Raw genomic sequence first — 22,674 nt, 5'->3', positions numbered from 1 at the left:
CATCGGCGGGGAGCAGGGCGAGCGCGACGGAGCGTCGCTGCACTTGATTTTTGGCCGGAGTGGATATAATGGAGGCGATGAAGTTAACGAAGAATATCTTCGAACAGCGACGGGTCGGGTAACCGTTCAGGTGCTCCCGGTTCAATTCGGATCTGGGTCTGGGATGGAATCCAGTTCAAACGAACTTTGGACCCGTCCGATTCCGAAGCATAAAAAGTAAATAAAACATTTGTTTAGCAGACTGGATCCCATTCCGTAAGTTTTAGAAATATAAATAATTTAAAATATAATTTTTTAAATAATCATTTATGTGACGACCCCTCGGTTGGGCGGAGGGAGCGGGCGGAGAGGAGGCACAGTGACATCGCCGGAGCTGGGCGAGCGCGACGGAGCTTCCTGCAACTTGATTTTCGGCCGGAGTGGATAAAATGGAGACGATGAAGTAATAAGTTAACGAAGAGTATCTTCGACCAACGAATGGGTCGGGTGACCGTTCGGGTGCTCCCGGTTCGATTCGGATCTGGGTCTGCGATGGAATCCCGTTCAAACGGATTCGGACCGTCCGATTCCAAAACATGAAAGTAAATAAAATAGTTGCTTCATGACCTGTTTCCTGACGCGTTTTTAAAAAATAAATAATTTAAAATATTTTTTTAAATAATCACTTATATCATTCAAAAAATGAATGAACTTTCAAAATATTTTTATTGACTAATATTTGCAAGTAATAAAAACAATTATTTTTAGAAAAATATTTTTCAAATCATTTATTTTATAAAAGCAAATAGAACCATAGTTGTGCAAAATCCTATAGGATTTAGACCCAGTCTCAAGATGAGCTTATGGATTAATTTCCATGGAATTTAGTCTTCTCTTACTGCTCAACGCTCGTATTATTGGCAATGCTAGAAACATGTGGAGTATGTTCCCTGTGCTTAGCTGCTACATTCATAAAATGTCTAACGATAGTAAGCCCTGAATCATATCCCTGAATACATGCTTGCATACTAGTCCGTCCGACATGCGATGAGTGTAGCAACAATTAGCTTGTTCTTCATCCTGTCGACGTAACCATGGTAAGCATCTCTCCAGGACTTCTTTAAGATCAAAGTGCCGCAGACGCCCCAGAACCCGACAGAGAAACCGAGCCCAATGCTCAGGAAGAGCCACAAACGTTCGAGATCATCGCCTCCGTCTTCGCTCTTGGTGTTTCCGCCGCCATCGTCAGGAGATTGTGGCTGTTTCTCATCTCCCGGGCATAACTCTGGCAATGGAATCCCACAGAGGCCGACGTTGCCCTCGTAAATCGATGGGTCGTTGAGGGTTTGGAACTGGTTGGCCGTCGGGATTTTCCCCCACAAGTTGTTGTATGACAGTTTCAAGTGATTCAGCTTTGTTAAAGCGGTGATGCTCGGAGGAAGTGGTCCCGAGAGATTGTTGCTTGATAAGTCGAGAGTTTCTAGCCATTCCAAGTTCCCAATGTCGATCGGTATTCTTCCAGTGAAATGGTTCATGGACAAATTCAAGGTCCACAACCTCACGAGGGCTGTTAGCGCTTCAGGAATCTCCCCAGACAAGCGGTTGTCCGAGAGATCCAAACTGTTGACGAGGTAAAGAATTTTTTGATCATATTGAACAATCCGTCCTTTGGCCACCACGGTCAAGCGTCCCTCGTACCTCTCTGTGTCGGCATCCGTGAGCTCCACTTTCAAGCCTGTTAAGTTTCCAATGCATGGCGGAATTGATCCTGACAAGCTGTTGTGAGAGAGGTCTACTATGTGGAGATTCGAAAGACGGCATATCTGAGGAGGAATTTTCCCGGTAAACGAATTGGACCGCAGGCGCAAAATCAGTAAGGAAGGAATGCTCTCTGCAATCCATGCGGGAATGTTTCCTGAGAACTTGTTCTCGCCTAGATCCAGACTGTGGAGAGAGCTGCAGTTCCGCAAGGAGGACGGAAGTTTGCCAGAGAGATTGTTGTTACTCAGTATGAGGAACCTGAGAGAGGAAAGAAAGCTGACCTCTCTCGGTATTGGACCCGAAAGGCTATTGTTTGACATGTCAAGAATATACAGGAAGGGCAAGTTGCTCCAGAACCGCGGTATTTCTCCGGATAGGTAGTTGTTGGAGATGACCAAGGTTGTCAAATTGGTCATTTTCCCGATGGACAAGGGAATGGTACCATTTAGGGCATTCCGAGATATGTCTAAATCTGTCAGGCGAGGCATGAGTTCGCCGATGTTAGGAGGAATGGGACCGGAGAAGTGATTATCTCTGAGATACAGTGTCGTCACATTGGAAGACCACATAGGAAGAGGACCTTCATATCGAGTTCGAACTCAAGTCGACATTGGACTGATCGTCTACAAACGTCAGCGAGGTGGGTGGCTTGCCAGTGAGTTGATTATACGCGACGCCTAGTTCCTCTAATTGCAGATTCAGCTGCAAGAACCATTCAGGTATGGTTCCCGAAATTCTGGCGTTTTTCAACACCACGGTCTTGAGGTGGTTTTGATTCCTGAGCCAAGTAGGAAACTCAGGACCCAATTGGCAAGACCTGATGTTCAGGTACCTGAGCTTGAAGGGAGGAATCCAACCGGGGGCTATGTTAAATGCCAAGGAAATGTTTGGAGACAGTTTATCCAAGTCAAGATCCGTAAGGCTCGAGAGATTTGCCAGGTGGTGCTCCGTCACCACTCCTTCCCACAAGTTCTCAGAGAGATCCACCGCGACCAACGTCGACAGTTGCCCAAAACTTTCAGGAATCCCACTCATCCCGTTGTTGGCAACGTAAAACTCTTTCAAAGATGATGAGTTTCCAATCGTCCGTGGAATAGAACCTTGAAATGAATTAGACGAAAATCGGAGGTACCTTAACTTCTTCAGGTTTCCTAGAGAATCTGGCAGATTACCAGACAACTGATTGTTCCCCAAGTCCAGATTCTCCAAATTGCTATCGTTGCATCGAGCTAACCCGTTGATAAAATCAGTTATATCACCGGTGATGTTATTGACAGAAAGCTTTAGGACACTCAAATCACATAAGCTCCCCAAGGATTTCGGGAGCTCACTTTTGAGAAATTCTGGGACATGTCAAGTTCTTGGAGGGATGCTAAATTAGCAAATTCATCTGGAAGCTCACCCCTGAGACTATTTGAGTTAAGATCAAGATGAACAAGGAGAGTGAGATTGAACAGCCACCAGGGCAACGTAGAGTTGAAGTCATCGTTCGAGAGATCAAGGATCTCGAGCGATGTGACGTTGATGAATGGAAGAGAAAGAGGAAGCTTTGACAGGAAACAGTTGGGCAAGTGCAACTCTCTGAGAGAAGATAGAAAATTGATAGCTCGAAGCCAATGATCTGCAGATTTACTGAGATCGATGGCTCCGAGATTAAGGTATTTAAGGGAGGAAAGGCCACGAAGCCAGAGAAGATCATTTTGGGATTCGGCAAAACAATTGCTGAGGTCCAGATACTGCAGTCGCGAAAGATTCCCAAGACTTGGAGGGATCGTTCCACCAAAAGATGCGCCTGACAGATTGAGATATGTCAGCTGCTTTAGCGAACCGATGAATCCAGGGAGTTTGGTGCCTCCAAAATTGTTCATGCTCAAATCCAAGTACTTCAACTCTTTTACATCGAGCAGAGAAGGACTGATCTCACCCCCCAGCGCTTGCTCTGGCTTAAGATCACCGCTTAGACTATCATCCACATACAGGTTGTGGAGATTGATCTTGACGACTCGCCCAGTCAGGTTGCTGCATACAATTCCTCTCCAATTGCAGCAATCTTTCCCAACCCATGAAGCAAGCCGGCCTGAAGGATCTGTAAAGCCACCTCTCAACTTGGTGAGTGCTTCTCTTTCACTTTCGAAGCAACCTGAAGTGGTTCCCCCAGTGGAAAGTGCAAATTTTATAGTTCCAGGAAATAGAAATCCTGATAGGACCAGGAGAGAAAGAAGTTCAATGCAGGAGATCTTATGAGCCATTCTTGCAGGCAAAATAAGAATAGTCGAAAGGAGGGCTGTATCAGAAATTCAGCTTAGCTTGTTTAGACATATATAGTGGACAAGCGTCCTGCTATAATGCAAAGCTAGGCAGCATCCATTGTTAGTCTGACTTGACTTGACGACATCAAAATGTCACTCAAGCGTCATCGACCATGTCATCTAAACTGTCCTTGTTTTACCCCTGTCTAGGACGCATTTTAAACTTGTAGACTTGGATGACAAGTTCTGGTCTATGGTTTTTATGACATTGAAGCGCCATCCAGACGATCAGAAGATTATATGTCCCCGCCCATATTCTTGGAAGTTGTTGGAATTGGATAGTTCACCGCGAAGTCCACCAAATTTAGTTGATCACGGCATGGACTTGGGAGTGCATGAATCGAGTCTGTGTGACGGTATTTTTCCCTTCACAGCTAATGTCATGGGGGAGGCAGCGGTCTGGGCAACATGAATCACGAACTCTGCATCTGTATCTGGGATTCACTCGCTCGGCCACGTTGATTCTTGGTTTAGGGAATAGTCGGCATTGCATCTGGACGATAGCGTTGGACCATGGAGTCACGGGGGTCCACACACGCTAGGGCTCTTTGAATATTGAAGGGATTCACTCTAGATTTTATCGTCTTGTCTAAAGACCATTCACACTAGCATTTCCTTTCTTCAGCATAGGCCGCGAGAGCTCAATCCAAGAAGTCGTTTCCGAGAGAGAGAGAGAGAGAACTTGGGGTGGCAAGTTGCGGTGTTTCTGGTCCGTGTTTGGATCTAAATGGGGAACGAGACGTTCCTCGAAACCCCAATGAAAGAAAAAGACTTCTGAAGAGGACGTATCCAGCAGACGTGGCTTCTTGAGCAAAGGTTGATCACACGGTTTGACTACGAAGAATTACGATCCCATTCCGCTGTGTTGACTCCAAAGGTAAAGTATCGTGCCGGCTTCCTGACAAAGAACCCACGGGAGTGAAAAAGAAACGCGAGGGAATTTACAATGTGCTCGTTAAACGCCCCGGTTGCACCGCGCCATCAAATTTCTGGAGGATATACTTCCAAACATCTATTATCAAACGTGTAAAATTACGATACAACCGACTTGGACCACTTCAAAGTCACACTGCCTGTGACCAAATGTATCCATCTTAAATATGTAAAGGGATGTTGGACCAACCGAGTCGCTAGTTGAAATTGACGTAGGACTAAAACACAGAACGCATGTGACCAGTCTAAAAACGACCTTAACGCAGGAGGTTTCGGACAATTACAAGAAGTGCATGTTACGCTGTTTGTCTATGAAGATATTTCTCCTATAAAACCATAGAAACATTCCAGTCTTCTTCTTCTTCTAACGATTCATATGGGAACACAGGGCAGTCCATTTCCGCTGCATCGCCAACGAAGACCTCCGAATACCTCAAGCCGCGGTGTCTCGATCGGAAAGGATGTTCCGTAGCAGTTGCGCTTTCTGGACAATCAGACAAACATCCACGCCAGCACGGCATGACCTCATGAGATGATTTGTCGAGCAGCACCTCGTGAAAGTCCTCACGTCCTTTCTCACTCTGGTCTTCTTAAGAGCTTTGTCTATGCCTATGTAACACTGACACGGACACACAACACACGACACGCGACACGCCACGATACGCCGACACGTTATTTCTAAAAAAATAGAGAATTCCGACATGTTCCAACACGTTATATATTAAATATATATTTATATATATATGCAAAAATAAATAAATAATAATAAAAATAGCATATAATTAATTTATACTAAAAATATTAATTCAATATTTGTTAATATCATTTATTATTTCAATTTGACAGAGATTGAATGAGAAATTCAAAAATTTCAAACACAAAAGAGTAAATTTGAAGGAACATGTCCTATTTTCTTACATTTGTCAGAAATTAATAAGATTTCTTATAGTCTCAGACCGAGTTCGGAGTTCATGATATAGATTGGCTTGAGCTCCGCTACAAAACAAGGTTCAAGAAAAATGAAAATCCAGGACAAGAACTCTCAAAGTATGACCAAAAGAAAAGGAAATAACTAAATTCGCCATGGAAAATGTGACCAAAAGAAATAACTCATAAGCGACGCCAACAAGAGGTGGGAAGAAGAAAAAAAAAATCACAACTTCAACTCTGCGAGGGCAACGGAGCGTCTTTGGCAAGAAGAAGCGCATTCCATCGTCCCTCACGGGAAGGTCAAAATTTATAAATAAGAAGCTTGAGAGTAAAAATTTTCTTCTTTTTTCTTTATTTTCATTATGTTTTCATATATTTATATTTCGACCCATCAAGTATTGAAAATTTTTAAAATTGACCTCATGCATATCGAAATCGCGTGTCAAAATTTCAGACTTGTGTGCTAGAGCATGTCGGGAAGAGTTGATCACATGTCAAATTTTTCGACACTCGTTAACCGCATGTCGGAACGTGTTGGAGTATCAGACATGACATGAAGACTTTCAAAAGTATCGGTGCTTCTTAGGTCTATGTTGCCTCGGTCTGAATGATAAATTCATTCTCAAATTGTCTCTCGTCATGACCTCGAGAGGTCATTTAAAATTGAAGTCAAACTCATGACCTCGCTTCCCAAATCAAAAATTGTCGTTCCATTTCACCTACTCAATAGATCCTTCAGAGCTTAGTCCGCTACTATATCTAACCCCAAAAATTTATCCATAATGGTTCATGGGTAATGAAGCTAGAACTGTGCTTTTGCCAACTCCGGCTCTTCAATTTTACAGGGGCTTACCTTTACAAACTCCCACTAATAATTATCGTCAAAGTTGACCCCAGTAAAAGCCAGAGGACAAAGATCCCTTCAAGGAGATTCTTACAGAAACTGTATTAGCTTATCTAACCCTAACCCACTATTCAGCATCATCAGAGTTTCCTTTATTGAAATAACAGATGCAAATCGCTAACTGCATTTATTTACATACTCAGTTTCAGGATAGTTTAATTGTATTTGAGACTACATGAGAAACAACCCCTCCCCCCTCTTCCTTCCCTCTGTCTCTGTTTGTAATATACCATAATTAAGGGCGTCTACCCCAATTAATAGCGGGTCAAACGAATGTCTGCTCTTCAAGGATCAATCGTCGGTACCAAAGTAACGATCACCGAACTCACCCATACCCGGAATAACACGAAACTCCTCATTCAACGCAACATCAATCTCTGAAGTCACAATTTTCAAGGAGGGGAATCTTTTAGAGACACAGTGGATCCCTTCAGGAGCCTGCATTTATGCAGCAGTAGGATAAGCCAAACTTGATTTGCAAAAAACTGCATTTATAACCAACATGGAAAAAACCACTCACAGAGATGAGATTCAGAAATATGATGTGGGACGCTGGAACTCCTTTCTGGATGAGCAGCTCGATTGCTTGGTTAGCAGAATTACCTTCCAAAATAGCCATCAGAGAAGTACACCCATTAATGCCATGCATAAGATGAATACGAAGAAAAGCATACTAGCATTGTCTAATTGCATCAGCTGTGTCATCAATTTCACCAGAGCTGCCAACGAGCTTGTGGGATGTCTATAAGGACTGAAACCCTTCATAGGAATTCCAACTCCAGAAAAAGACAAATTAACTGATATTCTTTGAATCATTTCACCTATTCCTGATATGCAGTTCTTGGCGCATAAAGTTGGCAAGGAATTAAGGTTCTATAATGCAGACCTCCTTGGGCATTAAAAAGTTCAAGAATCTTTCAAGGATGACATGATCTGTAGTTACCTGTAGCTAAAACAGGATCCAGAAGCAAAACATGACGTTCAGATATATCCTTGGGAAGCTTCTCATATATAAGCTGCTCAAAATACATCCAGTGCACAGATCACACTCATAGAAGTGAAATATCCCCATGAACAAGAAAACAACAGGCAACTAAGAGGAAAATACGTCAAATGGAGAGGCAAAGGCACCTGTTTCCCATTGTCTCCATCTCGATGGATCAGAATTTTGCCAATTTTTATTCCTTTGCAGCAAGCACGTAATGCATTTTCCATGCTCTCTCCGCTAAAAAGACAAAGTATATCCCAAGCATTAAATCAGCATCAGTTTGACATAGATTAAGTGCAGCCCAACAATAATCATGCTAAACATAACCATTAGTGCAAAATGAGTATCCATCTTCACTTGTAACCTTGTAACAGGAGGTTATGGCGCTTGAAATAGCAGAAGAAAGTTGAAACTAGACACGTGATAGGGAGAGGAATAAAAAGGAGTGTGCAAACAGCCCTATCTTTTTCATAAAAATTCAGTTTAAGTTAAGCCCTATATTGATGAAGAGATCCATTCAATTAAAACCAGGATCAAAATCTGACAGGTGCTAAGCGATCCATGTAATCTATCTTTTCGCTTGCACAAATTCTCTCTATGAACCAGTACCTTAATCAAGGCTCACCTTCGAACAATAGAAACTCCACATAATTTCTTGCAAAAATCAACTCCAGTATATAATGACCCTGAAACAACATAATCAGGAAAGGAGAAAGAAAAACGTCATGAGCAGAAGAAAAAATCTATACTCAGATTACGTATAACTTATCATTTTCCAAGCTTCGAGCCACTTAAAATCAATCACAAGCCAATGAGCTATAACCATCCAGACAGGCAAATAACAGCAGAACTAGTGTTGTCACTTCTGGTGACAGCTTCCTTTAAATTCCACCTGATTCAGACCAGCACAATGAGGATCTATACAGATTAAGAGGCAAATACCTGTTGGAGTAATCACTTGTTTCTCAGTAAATGGCAAATGACCAAGCCCATGCTCTACCACCTGAAAATCAAGTTTAGCAATAAGGTTTTGATAATGCCAATGCAGGGATGGAAAAATCTGTTTGCAATTTGTACTCATGCAGGTACCAGCCGAATAAGTCGATCAGAATAGAAGACAAAATCATGCTTTGATATGTCGCGATCTCGAATCAGTGTGTGCATGCCTCTTATCTGGGAAAAAAATATCCAGATCAACAATTACCAAAGACAATGGAGCAATTACAAAGAATACAACTGATTGAAGAGGAGGCAAAAGAAAGGGGAGGGAAGAGGGGGTTCAAGGGAAGATCTTATGAATGTGAGGAGGATGGGTTAGGGTTCATGGTGTAGTCAATGAAAAAAAATACCTGAAATGTCGACTGAATAACATATACATTTGGATATATTTTGCATAGGTCATGCTGACCAAGCTTCGTACGAATATGTTGCACAATCAAATCAACTGCAACATGATTGTCGCCTCCCCTAGGTATGATTACATCAGCATACTTCTTTGAAGGAAGAACAAAATCATCAAAGGCAGGCTTAACAAACTTTGCGTACTGCACAATTTAAATGACAACTGTTATATAACTTCAAATATATGCAGCAAATTCCAGTACATATGCACACAAAAAACGCAGTAAGCAGCTTGAGAGAGAGAGAGAGAGCAATGGCACGAAAAACTCAAAAATGCCTCAAATGGGTAGATATTCTTAAGCCATAAGACATAGTGAGTTAAATCATCGAAACCCAAGAATGTCACTGAACAGGCTCATTTGAAATTATAACTTCTCCTTTTGGCTTCCTCAGCCTGATAATGAAGCTATAATTTGTGCACTAAATGTTAAAATACAATCAGCACAGAAAGCTTATTCTCTTGCCCACACTTCTTGGAGAACTTAGTATTTCTATATGGAGGGAGAAAAGATTCTCAAAATAACAGCAAAATCAATATCTTGTTTTAGTAAGGTTTAGAATACAAAGATTCTCACGTAGTTGTTGTAACAAAACAAGATCTCGAACTTAGTACCTGTTCAAGGACAGAATCTATATCTCTACCCCTCTCAACCGTGTCACGTCTTATTCTTCGAGCCAGCCTGACATCAGCATCTACAGCAATTGAATCATGGAGAATTACCTATTTGAAAATCCAAGAGACATGGCAAAAAGAAACCATCTTTCCTTGAAAAAATAGAAAAGTCACTTAAACATTCAAATTCAAAATCAAATTAATTAAAGAACATCAAAAACAAAAGTGCTCTGGATGGAGTATACAGGGAATAATTTTAGAGTTCCAAGACAATTTATGTCTAGACTAACTCATACACTGATACAAAGAAACGGTACAAGAGAAAACTTTTCTTTTACAGTTCATACTCCAGGTTGGGTTTTTATTTTATTTAGTAACATTTTCGTATTTGTAGTGAGCAAAAAAAATTTATAAGACTACTAAAACATTTTGAGGCAACCAAGAAAATAAACGAAAACAAGCCTGTTGAAAGACAGTTCAGCAAAATGGTCTGAGATTCTTAACAGAATAAGTGAACTATTTGAGTGAAGGGTAAATTGCTTTGTGAAAGCCAGTGAAATAGCAGAGCATATATTTTATACTGTTAAAAATGGTTCTTTGCAAAGCCATCTCATTTTGTCATCATAACTGATGAAATTCATCATTATTTTCCTTAATTATTCTTCCGAAGATATAGCACTTTCTCCACTTTTTTCTCATGGTCAGGTTTTACATGACAGATCAATTCTTTCACTCTCTTGTGATATCAAATCTACACCAAGAAGTGAAAACTCTAATGAAAAAGTAAACTTCCGCACTACTCCATGTTTTTAACTTTTAAGTTATTTTGGGTTTCCATTGGTGGTTACAAAGTACTTCCAACCACTGTACTTTCAATAAAGCAAAAGCAGATGGCACAATTAGAAGCAGGCATTATACGTACATAGAAACCTCTGGGAACCTTTCTTTTATCCTTTTTATGTGATTTCATACCTGTGTCAACAAATATTTTCATGTTCATCAAATTCCGGACTCTTTGATCATGGAAAACCAGGATTCCCTCCAAAATAATAACATCCGATGCATTCACCTGACAACAAGATCACCCTCACATCATTAAAAAGAATCCTACAAATTGTTCGAATTTCAAAAGAATTCAAAACAGATCATTTTAAACAATGAGAATGGGCTAAGACGCCATTTCTTCAAGTTACAGTGCTGGCACTCTCTAGTGAGTTTTGATGGTTTTGCCCCTTGTTCCCTTGTTTCAAGTTATTTTACATGGCCAGAAAGTGTGAGCAGAAGTAGCACAATCCTCTCATTTAACTACATATTCTAAAGCATTGTGCTGGATGATAGAAATCATGTGAAAGTGGTCAGACAAAACTTAAATAACTGATGACAAAGGTTGTGGACCAAGTACCTGACGGAAGCTATCTGAGCAGCGACGATGAGTCTTAAAATCATATATTGGAACCTGATAAGATTGACCGGATTTGAGCTTTTGAATGCAGTCTAGAAGCTGATCAGTGTCAAAAGCATCTAAAGAAAACCAATAGACAGTTAAACTCATCAACAGCTTATACGGAAAAATATACTATCCTAGACAATATTGATCCTACGACAAGTTTCAACAATTGGGGGCAAAAAATTACCAGGATGATCAAAGTTATACTCATGAACCCGATCCGACTCTTCAGGGGTCAAACCACGGTAAAAAGAATCCTTTCAAAATAACCAAAACACATCAGAATGCTAACAACACATATTTACTCGACCACTACCACTATACGCAACTCAAGCTACATTAGTAGCATAACAGCTTGTAAGCATATGCTCGGAACTGGAAAGCAAGACCAAGCGCACCTGATTAAGCAGCACGACGCGATGATCATGGAGTTGCTGTATAATCATGTCGCAAACCGTGGTCTTGCCAGAAGCAGTACCTCCAGAAACACCTGCACGGATGATCACCAATCAGGAAAAGATGCGGAACAACAATTACATAATTGAATCGAATTGAGTCGACGGAAGCGACCACCGCGTATCTCCACGCAGCACATTCCCCAAGCACATCGACATGCCAATCCTTAAACCTCAGGGCGCACGGTACAAGCAGTAGAGCACCCAAATCGAACTCTCGCAATCTAAACCGGCACTCGAAGCCGCCAAGCAACACAGGAAACACGCAGAAAACGTGGATGCAATCCTAAAATCTCAATCCGAACGCGAATAAGCGAAGCGAGACTCTCGGCCTGCCGACAAGCGCAGCGAAGCAGACTGCCGACGAGCGGGATCGAGAAGAGAAGAGAGGGAACAGGGCGAGTCACCGATGAGAAACGGCTCCCTCTGCCTGGGGGTGTTGGGATCGGGCTGGCCGGCGGTGGCGGTGGCGCCGGCGACGGCGCCAGCGGCGGGGGCGCGGGGAGAGGAGGAGGGCGAGGAGAGGAGGCCGTCGAGGCGGAGGCCAGAGAAGTGGGCCCCGGAGGCCGCCTCCATGACGTAGTCGACGGCCAAGGAAACCTCCGGCATGGCAGCGCTCGCGGTGGCGCCGGCTCGATCAAGCCGACCTCGGCGGGAGAGGGAAGGGGGAAGTTTTGGCAGCCTCAGTGGACTCCGAGGCGAGTGGCGTTTTAGGACAAAAGAATAAGCAAGGGGCGCTTTCCGATTTAAAGGCATGCTTCTTTACACTTTATAATTTATTGCTTTAATTTCAAAAAAAAAAAAACGAGAAAAACTATATGTATATAATTATGTATATAAATCAATCCGTCAACATTTATATGAAATGTGCTAGGAAATTTTAGATATTTCAGATGAAAAAGAAATATTCATAAAAGGTATGCCGTAATCAAGCAAAATGCACATGAAGTAAAAGTCACTTTAGATATTTTGGAGGACCCTCTGACTCCTTAACCCAATTTTGATCATTGAACTGAGGACATATCAATCATTACCTTAAATCAAAATAAGATGCGCTCAAAAGATTATGCGCATCTCATATCCATTTAAGATATGTTATTATTTCGGCAAATGGGTTTTTTAACAAATGGAAAAATTCTAATAGAAGCCTAAAATGCTATCATTTATTTCAAGTAAGGATGTAAAGTGAACTTTATTTCAAATAAGAGTTCGAAATATTTTATTTTTTCAAATAAAGATTTGAAATTGGCATTGTTTTAAATAAGGGTATGAAATAGCCATGTTAGTATAAAAAAAAAATGGCTTGACTAAAGGCATTCTTGTTCTTTACTCTTTCTTTTACCTTTTCTTTCTCTTTTGTTTTTTGTTTTTTTTTACCGGTGATATCGAAGAGGGTTAGGCAAAGATCATCCTTGAAGGCCACAAGCAAGACTAAGCCTCGCCAACCAAAAGCAACGCCAGCCCTCACCAATAGCCAATAGTGGCTTGCAGGCCTTCACCTAAGACTCGATTTTGTAAAAATCGAGTCATTTCGCAGACCTAACTAACAAAAAATAATGACATAACTCTTTTTATCTCTCCCACGTTGCCGTCTTAAGTGATGTTAAGGTTAACTAAAGCATCAAAACAACATCTTTTTTATCCAAATTCTAATTTTCACACAAAATCTTTATTAAATTAGGTTAAAAAATCCAAAGTTTTTTTTTGCCCATAAAAGGCAAACCCAAAAAAGAGAAAAAGGCTAAAATTAAAAAGAAAAAATAAAAAGAAAACACACAAAAAGAAAACCCAGACCTCCCACACGTGACGGCCGCCCCACTGCTGATGCTGATGGGGCAACGGCCACACACAAGAAGGTTGATTCCAGCCCCTTCGCCTGTATTTTCTTTTTTCAATAGACTTTTAGCTTAATATTTAAACTAGTTTAATGAAAATTTTGGTTAAAATTGTCTTTTAACAAAAATACGCTTAATTAGCCGGAATATTTAGCCAACCAACTAGGCCAAGCCGTTGTTTGAAACTCTCATGGTCACTTTAAATCCTTTTTTTTAAATAAGATTCGTTTCGGATTTTTATTTAAGAAAATAATGACACTCTGGTTTCTTATATAGAATTTGAAAAAAAAGAGAGGAAAAGATAAAAGAAAAAAGTTAAGGAAAAATGAGAAAACGCAAAATACTACTTTTGACTTTTTTGGAAAGTTGTGGTAGAGATGCTTTTTTGGCCCGTGGATATGCTCAACATCTTTGACTTGCTCTTAAAAAATGGGGTTTCTATCACCAAAAATTTTAAATTATGCTCATTATGACACAAATATATAAACATCTTTTATGTCACTAGAAACTCCAAACTTATCTATTATAACACAAACAAATCTTGAATATATACTAGTGTGACACATATACTTTGATTGAAATTGTAATAAAATACATATATATGTTATATATGTATAGATTTGGACCTTTTGTGACATAAAAAAAGATTGAGAGTATCTGCATAGGTGGCCCAATTCGAAGTTTTTTGTAACACGAAAAAAAAAAGAAGAAGTTGCGGATATCTATATTAGAGTGGTCATAATTTGGGGTTTTTTTCATTCTATATGCCCTAATAAATATGAATGACGATATAGAGATTTCATAACACTCCTCCCTGTGTTTGTGATGTACAAACGAGGGAAGCATGTCGGCCTTTTCTTTTCTAATAGAGGTGTTAAATAGGTTGCACAACCCATTTATGAACCCATTTATGAACCCATTTATGGTTAAATGGGTCATTAATGGGTCAAGCTTTATCTTATAAAGCATCCATAATAAGTTTTAATGGGTAAACACTAAAATATATGGGTTTTAAATGGGTCAACTCTTTGACCCGTTTATGACCCATTTATTAACCCATTTTTCACTCAAAACCTCATTATCTCTCTTTCTTCTCTTTAACTTTATAATTTTTTTTTATAAAAACTGAAATTATAATCATTTTTCTTTTTCTTTCTTCTTTTTTTCTTTTTTTCTTCCTCCGGTCGCGAGCACGGCGATGGCGGCGATGGCGGGCGAGCCTCGAGCTCGCCGACGTCGGGTGAGCTCGAGCTCGCCGAATCCGCGAGGCGGAGGCCTCGCGACGCCCGGCGAGCCTCGAGCTCGCCGGATCCGGCGAGGGCGAGCTCAAGCTCGCCCGATGCCGGGCGAGGCTCGAGCTCGCCGAATCTAGCGAGGCGAAGGCCTCGCCCGACGTCCGGTGAGGCTCGAGCCTCGAGCTCGTCGGATCTGGCGGGCGGAGGCCTCACCGACGTTCGGCGAGGCCCGAGCCTCACCGATCGGGCGAGACTCGAACTCGCCGGCGTCGGGCGAGGCTCCAACCTTGCCGGATCGGGTGAGGGGCGAGCTTGCGCTCGCCGGCATCGGCAAAGACGGGCGAGCCGGCCGCTGTGGCCGGTTCTTGGCCGACGGCGAGCCAAAAGAAGAGGAAGAAGAAAAAAAAAAAGAAAAAAGAAAAAGAAAAGAGAAAAGAGAAAAAGAAAATTTAAAATAATTAAAAAATTAATTTTTAAAAATAATTAAAAATTAATTTTTAAAAATAATTAAAAAATTAATTTTTAAAAATAAAAAAGAATTAAAATTCGATTTTTTTAAATAATTATTTTAAAAATTTATGTTGTATAAAATCATGTTAGTAATACCATTTAAAATATATATATATATATATATATATATATATATATATATATATATATATAAGCTTTTTATGTTTCATTAAATGGGTCGGGTATGGGTTGGGTATAGGTCGGGTTGGGTATGGGTCAAAAAATTTGCACTACAATAAATGGGTTAAATGGGTCGATTTGGGTCGGACCATTTATCACCGGACCCGACCCACCCGTTTAATGGGTCTATTTTCTAACCCTTTTTGCATGAGAAATCCTGACATTGGGAATGAGATGCTGATTGTGAAGGTTTTCTTCTTTTCTCTTTTTAGTTTTCTTTTTTTTCTTATTGGCGTTATTACGCAGCAATTGAATGGGAAATCGTAGTGAAATAGACGTTTCATTATTCGGTTCGTCCGTAGCGGATAGAATCCGATTCACCATGAGAATGGCACACGTGATGTGCGACCGGATCACGAATTTACCCTTGCAAGCTACAATTCGTTAGCGATTCGATTCCATGCGCTTGACTCTCGTGGTACGGCCGATCAAGCTCGACAAATTTCGTGCGCTAATTGGCAATGGCAATGACAATGACTAGAAGAAGTGAAATTAAATGTTCATGTCGCGTCATTCATTTCCCTCGATTCCTATCCGTAAATTTGGCCTAGTCGCTAGGAGTTACTGCTGGTTTTTGAAGAAAGACAACAATGGACCAAACACAATGTCCTTGGCATTCACTCCCATTACGAAATCCGCGTGAGCGTAATCTTCGATGAACTGGACGGTGAGCTTGCCGGCGTCGTGGAGCTTCAAGCTCTCGAGCTGCTGCTGGACGTCCCTCTTGTCGGAGAGCGCGTCCTGGCCTCCATAGCTGAGAAAGATAGGGAGGTCGCGGGGGATGTTGGAGAGGTTGTAGACCAGCGGCCTCGCGTCCCCGTAGTGCGCCGCATTGGAGCTGGCATTCCCGTAGTCGTACTTCGCCAACACGCCACCGCGAAACACTGCAAGCAACAATTCCGATTCAATTGAATGAGCATTGACCTAAATCGCATGTCCTTTTGGCTTAAAACCCTCAGCAAGAGGATGGACCGTGCACTGAACCTACATTGACCCAAATGGACCATGTTCTTGACGGACGACGATTGCGGTTCATTCTTCAAGAAGAGATTGATGGTGGAATCATTGAGACAGCAGTTTGAGCCTGGAACGGATCAGTCGAAATCAAACATGATCAGCTTAATTATTCCCTGTTTGAGTTCAAGAACGTATCTGGCGCGGCGAAGCTAGGCAGTACCGGTAAATGCAGCTAGTAAATTGAAGCAATCAACGCCAGGAAAATGGCAAAAATCCTGGACAAGGTCGGCCAAGGGCTTGCTGCGACCAAACACAAATGCACGGTCATAATGCAAGAGAAAAGAGAAGATAAGTGAACCTTTGAATCGAACATAAGAACTTCTCGAAATGTATGCGGGTTCTTTTGCTTACGCTCCTAGATTGAACTCGGCCAGTCCCAGCGACATGGCGATCTGTCAATAATGCAGACCCATCAAATACAGCTCCCTCGGGCATCAAGGTGGACAAATATGTACAGAACGCCCTAGTTCTCTAATTTCAATAAGAGGGAAATAGCCAAGGGAATCATCTGTTCACCTGGTCGACAGAGTTTTTCGCCAAGACGACGCCGAGGGGGGTGGTCATATGGCTTAGATAAGTGACGGGGCCCAACAGAGCCACCGATCGCAGCTTGTCCACAAGTCTCCCTTCTGATATGGATGCCAAACCTGTCAAAGTTCCCTGGAAACAGAAAGAAAATTTACCCAGGAACCTCAGATCTGCAGTACAAATTAAGTTGTCTGGAAAGGATAGGCACATCGATCGGGTCTTCTGTCATATAACACGCGCATTTGTATGTGGCGTACGACCAGATTCCATGAAGTGTACTGAAAATAATTTCTCACCAATGAGTGGCCGACGTAATCGATCTTCTTCCCAGTTTGCCCGTGGATGAATTCGAACACGGCTGGTATATCGAAGGCCGCCAATTCGTCCCATGACCAATTCCAGAAATCCTGTCGGCAATTCAGTTACCCGTTCAATCGACAATGCAGAATTCTTATGCATTCTCTGGTTTCAATTACAGTTATAACGGGAAGATCAAATTTAAATTTAGTACAAACAAAAGTTCTGAACGTTAGCCACACTTGATAATAAGCAGTGATGGCTTTTATGGGTGGTGTGGCGGATATAAAATCAATCACGAAGGGACAACTATATTGGAATTCATGGAAGTCGCTCCAAACGAATGGTCGTCATATCGAAAACCAATATTTATATGTCGCGGTGAAAGGTTTACTAGATAAGGTGGGTCAAGATTAGAAAAGAACGCACAAAACATGAATTTGGGGAAAATTACCTAAAAAGTACTAGACCTATCGTAATATTGTCAATTCAGTTCTTAAACATTTTGTTTTATTTTTTTTTTGTTTTTTGCAATTAAATTATAAACCTTTTGTACCGATACCAATTTAATCTATCCAATCAACATGGCCCATTGCTAACCAACAATAACATAGACGCCAGCGTTCTACATGACTCACCGGCGCTGATGTGAACAATTACAATAAGTTTGGGACCTTTTGGTATCGATAGCCATTTTCTAGTAACCGCATGAATGGTATCAGGCCTACTTAAGGGGAGAAGTGCCAAAAAAGTCCTAAACCTTTTAGTTTTGTGCCGATTTAGTCTTAAACCTTTTTTGGTGCCGATTTAGTCCTAAACCTTTTTACGTTATGCCAATTCAGTCCTTTCCGGCCAATTTTGGCGGTTTACTGGCAGGACGCCGGCCGGGCGACGTGGCCTGATCGGCGGCGCGTGTACAATTTTTAATAATATTTTAAATATTTTAAATATTTTTTTTTTTAATATTTTCTCTTTTAATTTTTATTCTTTTCTTTTTTTCTGCTCATCTTCTTCCTCCAGCCGGTCGCCGGAGCTCGGCGGCCGGCCGGCGAGGCCGCCCTCGAGGCCTAGGCGGCGAGGGCGAGCCCCGCCCGCTCCTCCTCGCGCCGGATCTGGCGAGGTCGAGCTTCGCCGGCAGTGGGCGAGGCTCGACCCTCGCCAGATCCGGCGAGGCGAGCCTCGCCCGCCGGTGCGAGGCCGCCCTCGAGACCTGGGCGGCGGGGCGACCCCGCCAGCTCCTCCTCGCGCCGAATCCGGCGAGGTCGAGCCGCCGGCGGTGGGCGAGGCTCGACCCTTGCCAAGGTCGGTGAGGGCGAGCCTCGCCCGCCTGGTGCGAGGCCGCCCTCGAGACACAGGCGACGAGGCTCGCCCTCGCCGGATGTGGCGAGGGTCAAGCCTCGCCCACGGCCGGCGAGGGCGACCCCGCCAGCTCCTCCTCGCGCCGGATGCGCGAGGTCGAACCTCGCCGGCCTTGGGTGAGGCTCGACCCTCGCCAAATCTGACGAGGCGAGCCTCGCCCACCCGGCACGAGGCCGCCCTCGAGGCCCGGGCGGCGAGGCTCGCCCTCGCCGGATCTCGGCGAGGTGAGCCCCGCCAGGCTCCTCCTCGCGCCGGATCGGCGAGGGTCGAGCCTCGCCGAGATCCGGCCGTCATCTCGGCCGGTCGCCGAGCTCCGACGACCGGCTGGAGGAAGAAGATGAGCAGAAAAAAAAAATAAAAAGAATAAAAAAGAATAAAAATAAAAAAATTCAAAAAATAAAAATACTATTAAAAATTATACACGTCGGCGCGATCAAATTCCACGTCAGCCGGCCGGCGTCCAGTCAGCAAAAAATCCGATCAAAATTGGCTGGAAAGGACTTAATTGGCACAACGTAAAAATGTTTAGGACTAAATCGGCACAAAACCAAAAGGTTTATGACTTTTTTGGCACTTTTCCCCCTACTTAAGTATTCCCTATGCAAGGATAAATGATACGACGAAACGAGTATGTGTACCCAACTGAATGTGGATCGTCGAATCTAGTAGGATTCACATGGGATCCACACGAGACTCACCATGTTCAATGATTCGGACAGAGTTGAATACGTGCATTCCACTCATGGAATAAATTTAGAGAAACAGAGAGAGATGTACTGACGGGGTTGGCGGGGTCCAAGGAAGTGTGGCGCCTGCTGAACCGGGTGCCTCGGCTGTTGGCCATCCACACATCGAACCCGTTATCGGCCAGAATCAAGGGCAGGTCCTGCTCCGGCGGGTTCAGCAGCCATATCATCCCGTCCTGCATTCACAGTATACCGCCATCAACGGATAATCTCCCTCTTTAGGACAAAAACATCGAAATGATAAACATGCTAGAGAATCATATTTATACGAGGAACCTGAGATATCTAATGTCCTGGCGTGTGTCACAATTTCAAACATACGAGTTCAGATACTGTGACACATATGGCGTGCTTTCTTTTCGAGATTCTGTGTTGAAATTAACAAGGACGTGATGATAAAATTCATCTTCTTTGCACTTTTTATCCTCTGCTCAAACAAAGAGTATCGCTTTCACGCTCTAAAAGACTTGACAAGTTTCGGCTCCCTTCCTGAAAACATGCCTCTGCCACTCGGAGACCATGTGGTCAAGGAGAGGACTCCCGCTCCGCTGATGATTTCCGGGTCTTTTACTCTCCCGCAACCTCTTCATTGAGGAAGTTATGACCGGGACCTAAAAAAGGAAAAGAAAAAAATATAGATCTTGTAGACCGGCCCCTTCACGTCATTATAGGATCGGCCCGTTCAATGGGCACCCCATAGGATGAGCATACCCTGCACCGACCTTAGATTGGCCCAACTTTGCCGGTCTTGGCTGGTCTTGGTCTAATTTCTAAAAGGACCGGGTCAGCCCTTGATCTTGAAATTACCAAATCATGCACTGTGCAAATTGGTTATTGATCCTAAGACTTTAAGGTTATATATATACACTATATAATTTATTACATATTTTTGTCTTCTCTAAACCCTAGTGCCTCCACCTTTATTTTTTTCTTATGCGGCCTGCCATGTAAATTAGGAGGTAAAAACCAAGCCTAGATTCGACCAAAAAAAAAAAAAAATAGAAACCCTCTTTGCTCGCCACACTCTATTCACTCACCTTAGCTTCACTAGTCCTTCGCCTCTCTTCGCTCACCTCACTCTCCTCACCACTTACCTCTATCGAGTTACCTCTATCCTCTCCTCACTTGCCTCACAAGCATAGCCCAACTAGTGAAATCACTCGCTTCTCTTGGCCCACCTCACACACGTGACTCAACAATTACAAATGAAGATTTCTATTGTTATCTTATCTTAGATTAATGTTTGATATATACCAATGTTCATAGTTTGGGTACTCAATGTCACATTATTGATGGATATGTAATTTGAAAAAGTATTTTTTCTTTAAAAAATACAAAATATGAAATAAAAAAATAATTGATTGGTTCTAAGTTCACCATGAAACCACATTGAATCCATAAGATCAGTCCAATTCTCAGTCCTAAAAATTGGGGACCAACATTGTGTAGATTGGTCCTTGGGCTAGGTGGACCATGCTCACCCCAAGCGTCACATGGCCTTCTAAATCCCATCACACACTCTCTCTCTCCTTTCTTGTGATCTCTCTTGTCCTTCTCTCTCCTCTATGCTAATTGCTTTTCTTCTTTTTTCTGGAGGTCAAGTTCCGTGGCTGTGGCAGCACAAAGAGGAGAGAGAAGAAAAGCAAGTTAACACAGAGAGGAGAGAGAAGGACGAGAGAGATAACAGGGAGAGAGAGAGAGAGAGTATGGTGAGACCCAAGACGACATGTTGCGTCATGTGTCGTCCATTGGATGGGCCAGCCCCATGATGACATGGAAGGGCTAAGCCTACACAATTTTTTCTCGAACTACAAGATGGAGAAAAGATAAGCAAGTTTAAAAGTCTAACGCCCCTCTTGTCGATTGGACATTAGCCAATTGCGCAATCGAAAGAATATTGCATATGCAGCACAAAAGAGCGAGTCCACGGTCTCGAGCCCGCGAATGTTGCACTCACCACGAGGACGCCGTGCTGTATTAGGATTGGCTGCTTATTGCCACCGCCGCCACCCTCAGCTCGGCCTTCTGGTATTCTTAGCACGTTTAGTATGTACCCATCCTGAGTGACCACCTGAAACAGAACACACCCAAGGAAATCAGTGTTACACGCATTTTTTTTATTATGTTCTCTTCTCATACATCCGAAGATAGTACCCCGATCTCATTCTAATAGATGAAGCTAATCAAGATTTAAGATTTTTGTGAGCTGCTCTTGGTTACATCGAACTCCTGGCATTGGTAACCATGTATCGTGACAGATGAGGCACATATGCCCCCAGTAGCTGAAGGGGCAACAGTGCCGCTGCCGACACCGAGCGTTGAACTGCTGCTCAAGCCATGGGCTGCATGTGGTGCGACCGCCAGGACCAGGAGGAAGCAGCCCAAAGCCAAGCTCAGGAAGCCACCCACACTCATGATCAAGTTTCTCTTCTCTTCTTCTGCTTTTGTCTTTTGGGGTGTCGGGTTTTCTGTGTCGAAGAAGATGAGAAATGAAACTACAAGCGCGCATGCCCCTGTGTAAAAGAAATTTCTGAGAGAGAAGAAGATAGGAGAGGCGAAAAGAGTGGGAAGACGATTTGCTTCCATTTCTGCTTCTGCTAAAAGGTTCTTATAAGTAATTACCCAGATTCTAGCTTAAAAATGGCCTAATATCTTTTTTAGAAAAAAATCCAACTTTAACTCTAATCTCATAAATAACCTTCAATTTTAGGTCCATTACCCTGAACTTTTTTTGTCTCATAAAAAAATTACAAACTTTATCCTAAACTTTTTTTTTGTCACATAAAACTTTATCAACTTTTAATTGAGTCTCATATCTAACTCCACTAATCCTCCTTCCAAAATCGCCCTTCGTGATGTGATATTTTTACATCATTACTCTGGTTTTTTTTCCCAAATCTCATATTCAAGAAGACACTCTCTGAATATGAATTTCTATATCAGCTCAAATGACATCTTATTGTATCTGAAATTTGGATAAAAAACTAGAGCAATTAGGGTTGACTTACTTCAATTGCTTTTACTTTTAAAAGAATCATCCTTCCATTTCGCTCGGGGATCTTCAGTTATTGTGCTCAGTCTTCAATCTCTCGTACATGGGAGTCTTCCATTTCTCTCAATCAGAGAGCTCGTGCTTGAGACACTTGATTCGGTATGCTTGAACAACTTGTGCTTTGGAGTTTTTCATCTCTTAGTTTTCAAGAGAAATTTTAGAAAGAGAGTTAAAGGGAGCAAATTTGGGACTCAA

At 42.4% G+C, this 22,674-nt stretch overlaps 3 protein-coding genes across 3 annotated transcripts; all 3 read right to left on the bottom strand.

The window, feature by feature from the left end:
- Window positions 1-893: 893 nt before the first annotated feature.
- LOC104429303 (receptor-like protein EIX2) lies at window positions 894-3,989 on the bottom strand. Its single transcript, XM_039302967.1, is given in 3 exon segments — window positions 894-2,327; window positions 2,329-3,021; window positions 3,072-3,989. Coding segments are annotated over 3 exon segments (2,931 nt in total). The 3' UTR covers window positions 894-1,007.
- A 2,777-nt stretch (window positions 3,990-6,766) lies between these two features.
- On the bottom strand, window positions 6,767-12,329 carry LOC104422701 (uridine kinase-like protein 1, chloroplastic). The gene is made up of 14 exons (XM_010035098.3): window positions 12,128-12,329; window positions 11,664-11,755; window positions 11,453-11,522; window positions 11,221-11,339; window positions 10,791-10,887; window positions 9,819-9,898; window positions 9,154-9,348; window positions 8,894-8,977; window positions 8,747-8,807; window positions 8,430-8,490; window positions 7,948-8,041; window positions 7,760-7,832; window positions 7,337-7,419; window positions 6,767-7,254 (listed from the first exon to the last, which is right to left on the bottom strand). The coding sequence occupies exons 1-14, from the start codon at window positions 12,327-12,329 to the stop codon at window positions 7,108-7,110; spliced, it is 1,458 nt and encodes a 485-aa protein (XP_010033400.1). The 3' UTR covers window positions 6,767-7,107.
- Window positions 12,330-16,041: 3,712 nt separating this feature from the next.
- LOC104423933 (triacylglycerol lipase 2) lies at window positions 16,042-21,707 on the bottom strand. Its single transcript, XM_010036361.3, has 9 exons — window positions 21,648-21,707; window positions 21,385-21,498; window positions 19,463-19,603; window positions 17,322-17,432; window positions 17,014-17,157; window positions 16,849-16,889; window positions 16,658-16,737; window positions 16,469-16,564; window positions 16,042-16,364 (listed from the first exon to the last, which is right to left on the bottom strand). The coding sequence occupies exons 3-9, from the start codon at window positions 19,595-19,597 to the stop codon at window positions 16,042-16,044; spliced, it is 930 nt and encodes a 309-aa protein (XP_010034663.2). The 5' UTR covers window positions 19,598-19,603; window positions 21,385-21,498; window positions 21,648-21,707.
- Window positions 21,708-22,674: the final 967 nt, after the last annotated feature.

The sequence above is a fragment of the Eucalyptus grandis genome, chromosome 10 (genome assembly GCF_016545825.1).
Source record: "Eucalyptus grandis isolate ANBG69807.140 chromosome 10, ASM1654582v1, whole genome shotgun sequence".
Lineage (NCBI taxonomy): Eukaryota > Viridiplantae > Streptophyta > Magnoliopsida > Myrtales > Myrtaceae > Eucalyptus > Eucalyptus grandis.
This window is presented reverse-complemented; position numbering and strand designations above follow the sequence as displayed.